Source organism: Xenopus tropicalis, chromosome 3 (genome assembly GCF_000004195.4).
Source record: "Xenopus tropicalis strain Nigerian chromosome 3, UCB_Xtro_10.0, whole genome shotgun sequence".
NCBI classification, from domain to species: Eukaryota; Metazoa; Chordata; class Amphibia; order Anura; family Pipidae; genus Xenopus; species Xenopus tropicalis.
The window spans coordinates 5,255,386-5,270,868 of NC_030679.2; the positions used below are offsets into that span (position 1 = coordinate 5,255,386).

The window sequence follows — 15,483 nt, forward strand, 5'->3', positions numbered from 1 at the left end:
GGCAGAAACAACGGCCATACCCGACCGATATCTGGCCTGAAATTGGGCAGATATCGATGGGGCAGGTTAAAAGATTCAGTCGGATCGGGGACCACAATGGCTCGTTGATGCAGTCCCCGAACTGACTGCCCCATTGCCGCCATTATAATTCGCCTACATGCTCCCCGAACTGACTGCCCCATTGCCGCCATTATAATTCGCCTACATGTTCCCCGATATCGCCCACCTGCCCCATTGCCGCCATTATAATTCGCCTACATGTTCCCCGAACTGACTGCCCCATTGCCGCCATTATAATTCGCATACATGTTCCCCGATATCGCCCACCCGTAGGTGGGGATATCGGGTGAAGATCCGCTCGCTTGACGAGCAAGCGAGTGAATCTTCACATGTATGGGGACCTTTACTCAGTTGGGGACCAGCAATCAGATCATGCAGATACTATATCTGGTCAATATTCGGCCACATACATACAAAATCCAATAAGCTGTTGGTTCAGTCCGAAGTGGGCAAGTTGGCAGCTTTTCATGGCCTGAGTAAGGTCCCCTAAAGGCAATACTATTGCTATCCCTGGCACTGCCCAAAGCACGACTCCTCCTAGCAGTTCTGGAAGTCGGGTCCATGATCCGTTCCACCTGGAAAACCCAGTACCGGGCCAGCTACCAGAACTCCACCAAAAGAACTTCCCCCGCCACAAGAAAAAAATGCATCTGGTCCCAATGAACATAGGGTTAAGAATTAGTCAAAACCTGCCTGTATCTATGTAGTTAAAATTTTAACTTTCCCTTTAAAATGTCACAACTTCCCCGCCATTGCTCCATGTTGTGCCCCATTCAGTGGCAGCTGTAACCGGTTATTGCCCTATCCCACCGGTCTGATCACAATGGCTACGTGGCTCACAATGTAGGAGGGCGGACATGATGGCCGGGGGGGTGTCGGGGGGCTAGCACTCTCCACTTATTTGTTAAGAGGTCTGTGATTGGCTTGGCAAGATTTCATGGCCAACACACATAATCCGACTTTAATAAAGACATACATTAAGGACGGCCCACATGAGACATGTAGGTGACGCAGAACACGCGGGGTTAATATGGGCCACAACCCAGATGCTGGGAAATCCTCCTGAGCTAATGATTCCATTTATGCACTTATGACATTAATTACACATCAATATAACACATTACACGGCGAGGAGAAGAACGAGCAGAACCCATTTATTCTCAATCACCCGGCGCCGTGTGGAGACAAAGACGCAGGGGCAGCGCCAATGCGATTAATTGGCACCTAATTACACAGGGCTTTCCAAAACCGTCCCCGGTAGTTCCGCCACTGCCCATAGAAAGTATAGTACGAGGGTATAAAGATTCATATCTTGCAACATTGGACCACCCCAAAATGGAGTAATATAGGACAAGACCCAGTCTGCCCCGGTTATGCCCATTTAAACCCGGACATTCCACCTATGCACTAAAATTCAGCCCACTTTATAATAAGCTCCACCCCTTTGGGGGCCACAATTTGGGGGTATTCTCCTGTGCAGAACCAATTTTTCAAACACGGACCTGCATTTTTACCCACTTGGACCAGCTACCCGACCCAACCCGCAACGCGCTGACCACCATTAAGCAGGAAGTGCTGTCAAATTGGAAGTGATGTCAAAAGTGGGCGGGATGGAAAATGTTTTTTTAAAAATGTTTGGGGGTGGCCCACCTTCAGGTTAACTTTTAGTATGTTATAGAATGGACTATATATGTTAGTATATAAATCAGTAAAACATTACCCAATAAAGGGTAATTATATCTTAGTTGGGATCAAGTACAGGTACTGTTTTATTATTACAGAGAAAAGGGAATCATTTAACCATTAAATAAACCCAATAGGGCTGTTCTGCCCCAATAAGGGGTAATTATATCTTAGTTGGGATCAAGTACAGGTACTGTTTTATTATTACAGAGAAAAGGGAATCATTTAACCATGAAATAAACCCAATAGGGCTGTTCTGCCCCCAATAAGGGGTAATTATATCTTAGTTGGGATCAAGTACAGGTACTGTTTTATTATTACAGAGAAAAGGGAATCATTTAACCATTAAATAAACCCAATAGGGCTGTTCTGCCCCAATAAGGGGTAATTATATCTTAGTTGGGATCAAGTACAGGTACTGTTTTATTATTACAGAGAAAAGGGAATCATTTAACCATTAAATAAACCCAATAGGGCTGTTCTGCCCCCAATAAGGGGTAATTATATCTTAGTTGGGATCAAGTACAGGTACTGTTTTATTATTACAGAGAAAAGGGAATCATTTAACCATTAAATAAACCCAATAGGGCTGTTCTGCCCCCAATAAGGGGTAATTATATCTTAGTTGGGATCAGTGTTTCCCCTTTGCTAGGTTCTTAGTACAAAGGAACGTGCGGCCTGTGCCCTCGTGGGACTCCTGCCCCCTGCAGACCCCACAGGCGCGAGGCATTCGGGGATTAATTTCAGTGTGTGGCCCCCACAGGCCCAGCTCTGGGCAAACACGCTGCCAATAAATTGAATAAAATGCAATTTGGCCGAGCGCAGAGACTGGGTCTCATTTGGAATTCCTAGCGAGGGGCTCCTGGGGAGCTCTGAGCAAACACGGCTGCAGGGAATGGAGCATCTCTCTATCCGGGGAGAGGGGGCTGTTTGGGGGGGCTATTCATGAAGGATTTTAATGCACAATCAGTCACGCAGACAAAAGGTTTGTCACAGTGCATCTCGCCGGCCTTTGTTCTACAGGCGGCTGGAGTCTGAATCCAGAAATTAATTATCCTCTCACCTCTCTGTGAGATTCTTCCTTCCCAGCATGGCACGCAAGCCAAAGGCAGCCAATCACCTGGGCCCTGGCAATGCAACATACTGCACTTGGACCAATACCTGGTCACGAAGAGAAACGGTCGCAACTCACGTGGCAAAACTCGCTAGCGTGGTTCAGTAAGTACGACCAAGTTTGGCTACGTCAACGCGGCGCAACCACACTTACCCACCAAAGGCACAATGGGGTTGGTGGCGGCCATGTCTGGCTCATTGCTTTCCACTTCCAAGCTCCCCACATGTGGTGGAATCTGATCCCGCCCCCCCCCCCCCCAAAGAATTGGGGGGGTAAAACAGCCAGCCCTCCCTCCGGTACTACTCTGGCTTTTAGTACCAGGGCCATATTTGGGAGTGTGGGTGTAAGGGAGGCTCTGCGGGGGCCCTATTACGTATACATCATTCGGGGCCCTATTATGCACACATCATTTGGGGCCCTATTATGTACACATCATTCGGGGCCCTATTATGTATACTGTACATCATCCGGGGCCCTATTATGTATACATCATTCGGGGCCCTATTATGTATACATGATTCGGGGCCCTATTACGTACACATCATTCGGGGGCCTTATGTGTACACATCATTCGGGGCCCTAATATATACACATCATTCAGGGCCCTATTATGTACACATCATTCAGTGCCCCATAATGTATACAAAAAAAACCCCCCAAAAACTCAAATGTTTGCTTATTTATTTTAAAAAAAATCTGATTTTCATATTAAACAATGGCTTGAATTTTTAGGATAACTGCCACTGACTTCTACATAAACCCACAAACCAAGTTTTACATTCGAGTTTCTATCAAACTTTGAGTTTTTAAACCATAATTCAAATAGAGAGAGTTTGGAATAGTGGGAAAATTTTTAATTCGAACGCTGATAAATCACCCCCCATTGTCGGGGATCCCTAACCTTTTTGTTTACCACAGAAGCATGAAAAAAAAGTTCTTTTGGGGATGCCAAATAACCCCTGCTTGGGGATCACTGCCCTATGTATTAGGGGAATGTAATAACAGGGCTTCAGTGCTCGGTAACCCACAACAACCAATCAGAAGGCAGCATTGACTGTATCAAGCAAACATTTGATTGGTTATTGCATAGCCTATTTCACTGTAAACATAAAAAGGGCAAGCAAACTAGCCAATTATCTTTATAGCTAATATTTCCCACTGATATATGGCACACCCAGCGGCGGGTTTCCAGGAGCGCAGATGGAGTCATTAATGAAATTCCCCAGAGGATAGACACTGGGAACACCTGACTGTTCCCTACAAGTTGCGGGGTCCCGGGTGATTTAAATGACGCCCCAAGTCTGCCGGGAGAATGTGAGAAATACATTTATTCAAGGTAGAGAATAATAAATCCCTAGGGATATACCATAAACACTGTAACACAGGGGCCATACACGCTACAATTACGCTCTTTCCCACGACCATTGGTACCATCCAACTCTACTAATGTTAAAGGGGTGGGTCACCTTTACATTAACTCTTAGTATGTTATAAAATGCCCTATTCCTAGCAATTTTGCAATTGGTCTTCATTATGTTTTATAGTTTTTGAATTACTTGCCCTTCTCTTCTGATACTTTTCAGCTTTCAAATGGGGGTCAGTGACCCCGGCAGCCACATTCTATTGCTCTATAAGGCTACATTTTTATTATTATTATTATTATTTATCTTTCTGTGCAGGCCCTCTACTATTTATATTCCCATTTCTTTTGTAAACCTCTGCCTGGTAATAGGGTAAAAAAAAAAAAAAAGACCCTAGCAACCAGATAGCTGCTAAAATACCAAATGGAGAGCCGCTGAACAAAAAGCTAAATAGCTGAGAAACCATTAAAAAAACACAAAAAAACAGACGATTCAGCATCAATGTTACAATGTTTGGGTACCTCCAAAGGCGCTAAATCAAAATTTTCAGTCCTGCCCGATCGACGGATATCCAATATCAGTTGCCTTGACCCCCACCATACATGCACCAATTATATCATATTATCTGTGCGTTTATGACCACCTTTACAGTGTTTGTAGCTTTCTTGGCAACCAGAAGCCATAAGCAGTATAATCAGGGTCCTTACGTCTCTCAAAGCATCTTTAGCACCCTTTTAGCACCCCAACAAATACTGCCTATCCTTTAGGTGCCCCTTAGAGCACATACAGTCATCATGGTCATATACGTAGTGTAAGAAAAAAACAAAAATATGGATGCTACATGGGCAAAAATATGGGGAGCCCTGCCTGCACAACATCTCTTCCCCAAACCAAGGGGTTAATATGAACTTGCCCCTCCCATTGCTGCTATAACTGCCCCTACACTTCTGGGAAAGTTCGCACTAGATGTTGCTGGGAGTTGGTTCCATTCAGTCAGAGGTTGGGCACTGATGTTGGGGGTCAGGCTCACAGTCGGGGTTCCAATTCATCCCACAGGGGGTCAGTTGGGTTGCCCCTCCCATTGCTGCTATAACTGCCCCTGCCCTTCTGGGAAGGTCCCCACTAGATGTTGCTGGGAGTTGCTCCCATTCAGCCACAGGGGCATTAGTGAGGTTGGGCACTGATGTTGGGGATCAGGCTCACAGTCGGGGTTCCATCCCACAGGGGTTCAGTTGAGTTGCCCCTCCCTTTGCTGCTATAACTGCCCCTGCCCTTCTGGGAAGGTCCCCACTAGATGTTACTGGGAGTTGCTCCCATTCAGCCACAGGGGCATTAGTGAGGTTGGGCAGTGATGTTGGGGATCAGGCTCACAGTCGGGGTTCCAATTCATCCCACAGGGGTTCAGTTGGGTTGCCCCTCCCTTTGCTGCTATAACTGCCCCTACCCTTCTGGGAAAGTCCCCACTAGATGTTGCTGGGAGTTGCTCCCATTCAGTCAGAGGTTGGGCACTGATGTTGGGGATCAGGCTCACAGCTGGGGTTCCATCCCACAGGGGTTCAGTTGGGTTGCCCCTCCCTTTGCTGCTATAACTGCCCCTGTCCTTCTGGGAAGGTCCCCACTAGATGTTGCTGGGAGTTGCTCCCATTCAGCCACAAGAGCATTAGTGAGGTTGGGCACTGATGTTGGGGATCAGGCTCACAGTCGGGGTTCCATCCCACAGGGGTTCAGTTGGGTTGCCCCTCCCTTTGCTGCTATAACTGCCCCTGTCCTTCTGGGAAGGTCCCCAACTAGATGTTGCTGGGAGTTGCTGCCATTCAGTCAGAGGTTGGGCACTGATGTTGGGGATCAGGCTCACAGTCGGGGTTCCAGTTCATCCCACAGGGGTTCAGTTGGGTTGGGGGTCAGGACTCAGGGGTGTCAGGTGCAGTCAAGTTCTTCCCATTTCAGCAAACCCATTCTGTACGGACCTGTGTATGGGGGCATTATTGTGCTGCAACAGGGAAGGGCCCCCCAAAACATGGAACTGCCAGGTTTTACTGGACCCAGGGACCCAAACCATGGACAGTCAGAGGCCATTATTCCACTCCTCTTCAGGTAGATTTCTACTGGTATCTGCCACCCCATACTTGCATCTCTAACTGTCATATGAAGTAGTGCGAGTCTTAAAAATCCAGGGCTCTGGGTGAGCAGTCTTGTCCTGGCACAGCTTCCGGAGACAGTTTGGGTCTCAGCGGCGAGTGGTTCTGTTTATCTCATTTTAGACAAAGGAAAGGTCCAGATGCATTTGGGCATTTCATACTTAATAGGTAAAAGGTACGTACAGGCGAATAATGGAACTTGTGCTGAATAAGGGGGTATACTCCCCATTTAATCACTGCAAAAACAGAGGACTAAAGGGGAAGTATACTCCTATAAGTAATACAGATTCATTTCAATAAAAGCCCTAACGAGTCTCAGTGTAATAGGGAAATAGTCCTTGAAGCGCGGCACCAATCAAGGCAGATTCGGCACTTGTCTGAGCAGTGAAGTTTCAAGAAAATGAACTCATTCTGGGGGTGACGGCGGGAAGGGAGGGGGAATTATGGAACGCAGGCCAATGCTGCGAGGTATAATTGTACAAACGTGCAAAATATTTACATAGCAACAGATTCCGAGAGCCGGTTATGGAGGCAATGAAAGCGCAGGCACGGCGCGGAATGCACAGGGTTTTCTGCTCGGCAGTCCAAAGCGCGGCGTGTGTGCCAGTAATTACACACTGGGTGGGGCCTGAGGTTTCTATTGGAGGGAGGTGGAAGTTACAGCAGCTGACGGGCGGCCAACTGGCCAAACCAGGTATAAAGTATCGCTGTCTTGCCCTAACCTCACCTTCATGATCCGCCATATCTATCTAATGTCACCGTCGTACTGCGTCCATCTTGCCCAGGGCACTCACCCCTATATACAGTTATAACCCCCAAGCCAAGGCCTTGAGAGAACTCTGAGTATCACTCATGTATTATAAGGGATAATGTACCCCCTACTGTAAATGATAAGGATATTAGCAGTCACTGAGGGGTTCTGTGCCCCCCATATAAAGGCACAAGGCTGCAGGCTGAGTTATACAGGGAACTCTGAGTATCACTCATGTATTATAAGGGATAATGTACCCCCTACTGTAAATGATAAGGATATTAGCAGTCACTGAGGGGTTCTTTGCCCCCCATATAAAGGCACAAGGCTGCAGGCTGAGTTATACAGGGAACTCTGAGTATCACTCATGTATTATAAGGGATAATGTACCCCCTACTGTAAATGATAAGGATATTAGCAGTCACTGAGGGGTTCTGTGCCCCCCATATAAAGGCACAAGGCTGCAGGCTGAGTTATACAGGGAACTCTGAGTATCACTCATGTATTATAAGGGATAATGTACCCCCTACTGTAAATGATAAGGATATTAGCAGTCACCGAGGGGTTCTGTGCCCCCCATATAAAGGCACAAGGCTGCAGGCTGAGTTATACAGGGAACTCTGAGTATCACTCATGTATTATAAGGGATAATGTACCCCCTACTGTAAATGATAAGGATACATCAGGTTCAGTCTGGGCCCCAGGGAAATTTAGTATATAAAGGCGCGACGCTACACCTGTTTGTACATAAGGACGGCCAATTATCCCTTTGCCTTAGCCGTGGATTCTTTCAGTCACTCACACACCTATATACACACAGCACACAAGCCATTGTCTTTTATTGTTAGATAAAACAACAACAGATGTTTTACAATTCTGAGCAATGCACTGGTGCAAAACAGTGGCGGTGGGGCTTTTCACAGTGCCGACAGACTGTAAGCTCTTTGGGGTAGGGACCTCCTGGAGTCTCACAGCACAAGGCAATTCATCTTTGTAACTGTAGATTTATAGTTATTTCTCTACAGTAATGTGTGTCCCCTGTGGGTGCCCAATACAATACAAAGGTGGGTATGTATGACGCTCACAGCACTCCCATATAAATAAAGGGTGAATACACAAAAGAACAGAGGTAAAACTAGTTAAAACGAATAACAAAAACTCTGAGCCTTATCACCAGGTCAGAAAGCAGGTCGCCTGCCCTCCGTCTGACTTCCATTAAAATAAAAAGTAATAATAAATCACTTGCAGCTGCTCAGGCTGGAACGGCAGATGAAAAGGCTTAAAGGAACAGTAACACCAAAAAATGACAATGTGTCAATGTAATGAAAATATAATGTCCTGTTGCCCTGCACCGGTACAGCTGGGGTGTTTGCTACAGAAACCCTACTATAGTTTATATAAATACCCCGCTGTGTAGCCCCGGGGCAGCCATTCCTGCACCAGTACAGCTGGGGTGTTTGCTACAGAAACCCTACTATAGTTTATATAAATACCCCGCTGTGTAGCCCCGGGGGCAGCCGTTCCTGCACTGGTACAGCTGGGGTGTTTGCTACAGAAACCCTACTATAGTTTATATAAATACCCCGCTGTGTAGCCCCGGGGGCAACCATTCCTGCACCGGTACAGCTGGGGTGTTTGCTACAGAAACCCTACTATAGTTTATATAAATACCCCGCTGTGTAGCCCCGGGGGCAGCCGTTCCTGCACTGGTACAGCTGGGGTGTTTGCTACAGAAACCCTACTATAGTTTATATAAATACCCCACTGTGTAGCCCCGGGGGCAGCCATTCCTGCACCGGTACAGCTGGGGTGTTTGCTACAGAAACCCTACTATAGTTTATATAAATGCCCCGCTGTGTAGCCCCGGGGGCAGCCATTCCTGCACTGGTACAGCTGGGGTGTTTGCTACAGAAACCCTACTATAGTTTATATAAATACCCCGCTGTGTAGCCCCGGGGGCAGCCATTCCTGCACTGGTACAGCTGGGGTGTTTGCTACAGAAACCCTACTATAGTTTATATAAATACCCCCGCTGTGTAGCCCGGGGGCAGCCATTCCTGCACTGGTACAGCTGGGGTGTTTGCTACAGAAACCCTACTATAGTTTATATAAATACCCCCGCTGTGTAGCCCCGGGGGCAGCCATTCCTGCACTGGTACAGCTGGGGTGTTTGCTACAGAAACCCTACTATAGTTTATATAAATACCCCGCTGTGTAGCCCCGGGGGCAGCCATTCCTGCACTGGTACAGCTGGGGTGTTTGCTACAGAAACCCTACTATAGTTTATATAAATACCCCGCTGTGTAGCCCCGGGGCAACCATTCCTGCACCGGTACAGCTGGGGTGTTTGCTACAGAAACCCTACTATAGTTTATATAAATACCCCCGCTGTGTAGCCCCGGGGGCAGCCGTTCCTGCACTGGTACAGCTGGGGTGTTTGCTACAGAAACCCTACTATAGTTTATATAAATACCCCACTGTGTAGCCCCGGGGGCAGCCATTCCTGCACCGGTACAGCTGGGGTGTTTGCTACAGAAACCCTACTATAGTTTATATAAATGCCCCGCTGTGTAGCCCCGGGGGCAGCCATTCCTGCACTGGTACAGCTGGGGTGTTTGCTACAGAAACCCTACTATAGTTTATATAAATACCCCGCTGTGTAGCCCCGGGGGCAGCCATTCCTGCACTGGTACAGCTGGGGTGTTTGCTACAGAAACCCTACTATAGTTTATATAAATACCCCGCTGTGTAGCCCCGGGGGCAGCCATTCCTGCACTGGTACAGCTGGGGTGTTTGCTACAGAAACCCTACTATAGTTTATATAAATACCCCGCTGTGTAGCCCGGGGGCAGCCATTCCTGCACTGGTACAGCTGGGGTGTTTGCTACAGAAACCCTACTATAGTTTATATAAATACCCCGCTGTGTAGCCCCGGGGGCAGCCATTCCTGCACTGGTACAGCTGGGGTGTTTGCTACAGAAACCCTACTATAGTTTATATAAATACCCCGCTGTGTAGCCCCGGGGGCAGCCATTCCTGCACCGGTACAGCTGGGGTGTTTGCTACAGAAACCCTACTATAGTTTATATAAATATCCCGCTGTGTAGCCCCGGGAGCAGCCATTCCTGCACCGGTACAGCTGGGGTGTTTGCTACAGAAACCCTACTATAGTTTATATAAATGCCCCGCTGTGTAGCCCCGGGGGCAGCCATTCCTGCACTGGTACAGCTGGGGTGTTTGCTACAGAAACCCTACTATAGTTTATATAAATACTCTGCTGTGTAGCCCCGGGGGCAGCCGTTCAAACTGGAAAAAAGGCTCAGGTTATAAAGTCGATAACTGATAAAACACCATTGTATTCTACAGAGTTTATCTGTTATCTGCTATGTAACCTGTGCCAATTCTCCTATTGAATGGCTGCCCCCGGGGTATTTATATAAACTATAGTAGGGTTTCTGTAGCAAACACCCCAGCTGTACCAGTGCAGGAATGGCTGCCCCCGGGGCTACACAGCGGGGTATTTATATAAACTATAGTAGGGTTTCTGTAGCAAACACCCCAGCTGTACCAGTGCAGGAATGGCTGCCCCCCGGGGCTACACAGCGGGGTGTGTATATATATATATATATATATATATATATATATATATATATATATAAACTATAGTGTGTTTGTAAAGCAGACACACAACTTTTTCCAGTGCAGGGCAACAGTGCATTATACTTTCAATACTTTGATACATTTTTATTTTTTGGTGTTCCTGTTCCTTTAAGGTTACACCAGCGGGGCTGCTCACCTCCTACTTGTTCTACTTTATAACGAGAAAAAAAAAACATTGGATATTTATTCCCGGCGGTCGACAAATTGCATGAGCAAATAGTTGTTTTTGTACTGGCACAGCTGGTTCTGGAACGGAATAAAAGTGCGGGCGACTGAACTCCAGGGACGCTCCGTCCTTACGCTGACTGACATGATGTGCAGCTGCTCGGCCAGAAAACTCCCTGTTCCATTTAAACCAGGGAACAGAAACACACACACATATACACACACACACAGGGCAGCAGGAGGGACAAGGACAGAGGCCTGCACTTGCAGTGTGTAGCCACCAGGGGCAACGGAGGGCACTCTGATCTCTTGTGTTTTTGTTAGCTGGGAGGATTTAAATGTCCTCACTCACAGCCCTGCTGTTAATCATCAGCACCCCCTGACAATCACAACCTCCTCCCCCAGCAGTGGCTCAGCAAATACCCCCCCCAACCCACCCACCAACAGCTAAATAATGCCTGAAAACAAAGCTGAGGAGCAAAAAGGAAAAGCAAAACTGGTGCAACAAGCATGTGCGAAACGCGTTGAGCAAAGTGCAAGGGGGCAGTATGGAGGCAAAGCATGGGGACAGCAGGACACGGCTCAAACTACTTCCTTTGTTTAAATGTCCCTAAACAGGAACAGCAGCTCCCATGACAGCGGCCGGGGCTATAGAACATTAAAACTCTTCTTGCCCCTCAGGGGTTAATGATTAACTCTTAGTGGTCTGTAGCGGGGCATATACAGATGGTTACATCCATTGGGGACACAATAACATTCTGGCACAATCACTAATAAGCATGGGGGGGGGGGGGGGCAGCACAAAGCAGTAGTAGAAAGTGCTGCCAGACACCAATAAAAAGTTCTGCGGAGGGGTCAGTGGCGGAACATGAAAGGGAGAGGGGTAACAGGGCACCAACAATTACCCCCTTAATAGATAATGAGTCTGATCAAAGCACAAGGGGGGGGGGGGGTAAGTGGCTCAGGAAAGTTGTTGGACCACTGGAGAACAGAAAGATCCAACAGCCACTGCTCCCCTATAACTGGGGCATAAGGGGCAGTTAGTTGCCCCCGCAGATTACACGTTGCCCCAGTACCATTGGGTGCTTTATTAGGGGGTCCCAGACAAAGTCAAAAGCTTAAGGACAAGGAAACTGGGGGGGGCACATCAGTCACCCCCACTATAACACTCAAACACCAAACCTGATAAAACCCCCAAGTCGTGGGGAGCCCACTTTAGGCTGAGGGGAACCCCCAATTAAGAGTTTAATGGTGACCCCCCCATCATATATAATATGGGCACCATCAATAGGTAATAAGGTCTCAATGGAAGAGAAAACACACAATAAGTTTTTTTTTTGGGGGGGTCCCCATAACCCTTTGAAATACTTGTTATGCAAAAGGGGGGGGGAGTGAGGGTTACAAAGTGTATAAGAGTTTAGGGGTCTCAGTGGAGAGGGGGCAGGGCTGCCCTGTATGTCACTATAATACAGACCCCCCCCTTAGGGTATAGCAGGGGGGGGGGGGCAGCATGTTCAGTCTCTGCTTATGACTTTCCCTAAGCTAAAGTCCCCTGAGCCCCCCAGGCAGCCCCCCCAGAGAGTTCCCCTGTACCCCTGAGCTAGAGGGGGCCCCCCAGTGCCAGGGACAGGCTAGGTGCTGACTTCCCCCATTACCTCAGAGCACCTTATTGTTGTTATGCTCCCTCCCCCAAGTCCCACTCACACTCCCCCCTGTACACAGCGACCCCCCGGCACCCCGGCTCCCCCCAGCTGCACCCCACTCTCCTCACCTGCTGTGGAACCAGTCCTTGCAGATGTCACATTCGATCATAAAGCGGCTCACATCGTACGGCTGCCGGCACACACAGTAGACTGGAGCCGCTCCGGCCATCTTTAAAACCCACTCTCCAGCCCAGACATCGCACACAAGCCTTAGAGCGGGGGAGGGGAGCCAGTACGCATGCGTCGAGGCACAGCGGCCTCTACACACTCTGCCTTAGCTCCTGCCTCCTCATTGGCTGGAGAGCTAATCGCGGAGGCGGAGTTTCCCTCTGCTGGCGGAAAGATCCGAACGCTGGCAAAGAGTGTCCGGAAATCCCCGAGTCCCCGAACATGTGCGGAGTGACAGCGAATTTCCTTACTACTCGTCTCTAATGATTACCGAGGCATCGTGTCATCCGTGTGTCTGTCTCCTTGGCAACGCAGTAGTAACTCCGCTCTAAAGGAGAAGTTGTAACACAATGCAACACCTATTATTACCTTAAAGGGAAAGTAAAACATTAATTTTGCCTCTGTGAATTTCATACACCCATTGGATAAAATGTAGCATCTGAAACTAGCATCTAGTCCCTATAACAGGTGCAGCCTTTACCTCTGCCCCTTCCCCCATTGCTTCTGTTTTGCAATCACAATGGCAGCTCCTGCGCTCAGGTTCCGCACTGTAACAGCTGCCAGAGGTGACAGAGCCGCCGGGAGTCTGGAAGTAGGTGTCACTTCGCACATACATGTTATTTTGTTGGCATGTCACACAGCCTGCCTGCGTCTGGCTTCCCACTCCTTTTATCCCTAATTCCTTTAATCTTCTTTTATTTTAGGAAATAACAGTGCGACATTGTTTACTTTATTCCCCTTAAATATTTGGTATACTATCAATATATCCAATGGCGTTTCTAGATCAGGGCGAGTCCCCCCTGCAACACAAGCACTACCTGGCCCATCCATTCCGCACCCACCCAGGGGTGGGCCAAGCCGACCGGGCACCCTAGGCAACCCGGTCGGCCACCTCACCCCCCTCCGATGAAAAGTGGCGGGGGCAATGGCAAAAAAGGAGGACTAGGGGTAGGCAGGAGAGGTTCCTGCCTGGTGCCCCCTAATTGTTGCTGCCTGTTCTGCCTACCCCTAGTTCCGGCCCTGCACCCACCTACCCGCCCCTCACTTTCCCCCCGATAAAGCTATAGAGGACGCAGACCTTGTGGTCCGGGCCCACCTGTCCAGAGGTGCCCCCACCGTGGGGTCTGCACAGTGTCGTACTGGGACCCCAGGGGCCCATCTGAAAACCTTAGACCATAGTCCCAATCTCCAAACTATTTTTCCTCCTTTCCCCACCCAACCTCTTTATTCTCCTAGTCGCTTTTATTTACATGCCAGCATCTATTCTTCCATCTGTTTCTCCTCTTTGATCCCATTCAGAAATAGGGAATGGCCATGAAACAGGCCAAATGGTCAGGAGCAGGAGGGCCCACTGACACCTGGGCCCCCTGGGAGCTTTCCTGGTAACCTGGGGGGCCAGTCCGACACTGGGTCTGCATCCTCTATAGTTACAATGAATAAATCACTTGCAATTATAATTCTCTGTCAACTCTGCTGCCAGCTTCCGCTGCCGCCATGGTGCAAGTGTATAAAGGAAAGGGCTAAGGGGGAAATGCTGTAGTGTGAGGTGTTGGACGTGGAGGGCTGTTGAAAGAGTAAGGCCAAAGACCAGCTGGGAAAGTTTTGTGCTAGCCCAGTGACTTGTCCCTTGGGTTTCAGACTTGCCCGCACAACACTGAGACACACACACTGAGAGTCAAAAAGATGTAACCTAGCCAGGGGCACTCTGGGTACCATGGATGGCAAAAAGCCGCTCCTTGTAACATTAAATGCCAAAATTCCGAAAAATTGTCTTTTCTAGTGCACAATTGCACCCTCCGCATTAGCAATCCACACCACCCTTGATCTACCCCGACGCTGAAATAGTAATGCACGGAGTGGGGCAGCATAGTAAAGGCCACCTCAGGCCTGGGTTTTTCAGGGAAGAGGAATGCTGGCCCAGGGTCTTTGCTTAGTAATTATAAACAATAGGGGTTCCCTAACAAACTGACACCCCCAAGTGGCTATTACTTTCCTTCTCCTTTAAATGTCGCCATCAGACCGACATCAACATGCTGATTCAGTCCCCAGGGGCGCTGCTACCGTGAGGCGAGTTCAGGCAGTGCCCCCAAAGTTACCAGGGGTGGCAAAAAATTGCTCTAGGTAACTTTAAGAGTTGAACTTTCAGGTTTTAAAATGGAAATTTGGCTCTGCTAGTGCAGAAAGCACAATTGAGCTCTCTACAGTAGTGATGACCCCCTGTAAAAGTATGCACGGGGGGGGGTGGCATTGGAGCCACCTTGGGTGGTTAAGGGGCCAAAAACTCCCCAGGCAGGCCCGGATTTGTGGCGAGGCCACAAAGGCCCGAGCCTAGGGTTGCACAAACTTAGGGGCGGCATTTTTAAATTTTGCTCCCATATGGAGCAATGGGGACCTCTCCCCACTGCTCCGTATGGGAGCAAAACCCACTGGTTTCAGGTGTTCGCGCATGCGCGCGGGGGGCGAAGAATGGGGGTGGCCTCGGGGCTGTCCCCAAGCGGTCCAAGATCCAACAGAAAATCAAACCTGCCCGACCGAGATCTGCCCAATTTAAGGCCAGATCTCGGTCTGGTAGGCCCATTGGGGTGCCCATACTCGGTCAGATAAGCTCCCAAAAAGCCATCAGGCTTCTGAACTGCTGACATTCTGCACACACGGGTCAAAAAAATTTCATTACAGTAAT

General features: G+C 48.6%; 1 protein-coding gene across 2 annotated transcripts in view; it reads right to left on the reverse strand.

Moving 5' to 3' along the window:
• The window catches only part of kdm7a (lysine (K)-specific demethylase 7A), a 55,383-nt gene extending 42,484 nt beyond the window's left edge, over positions 1–12,899 (reverse strand). Inside the window, exon 1 of one of the 2 annotated variants that reach the window (XM_031898075.1) lies at positions 12,704–12,899. In XM_031898075.1, the coding sequence (XP_031753935.1) occupies positions 12,704–12,804 (101 nt within the window). In that variant the 5' untranslated portion in view covers positions 12,805–12,899. 2 annotated transcript variants of the gene reach the window in all.
• Positions 12,900–15,483: the final 2,584 nt, after the last annotated feature.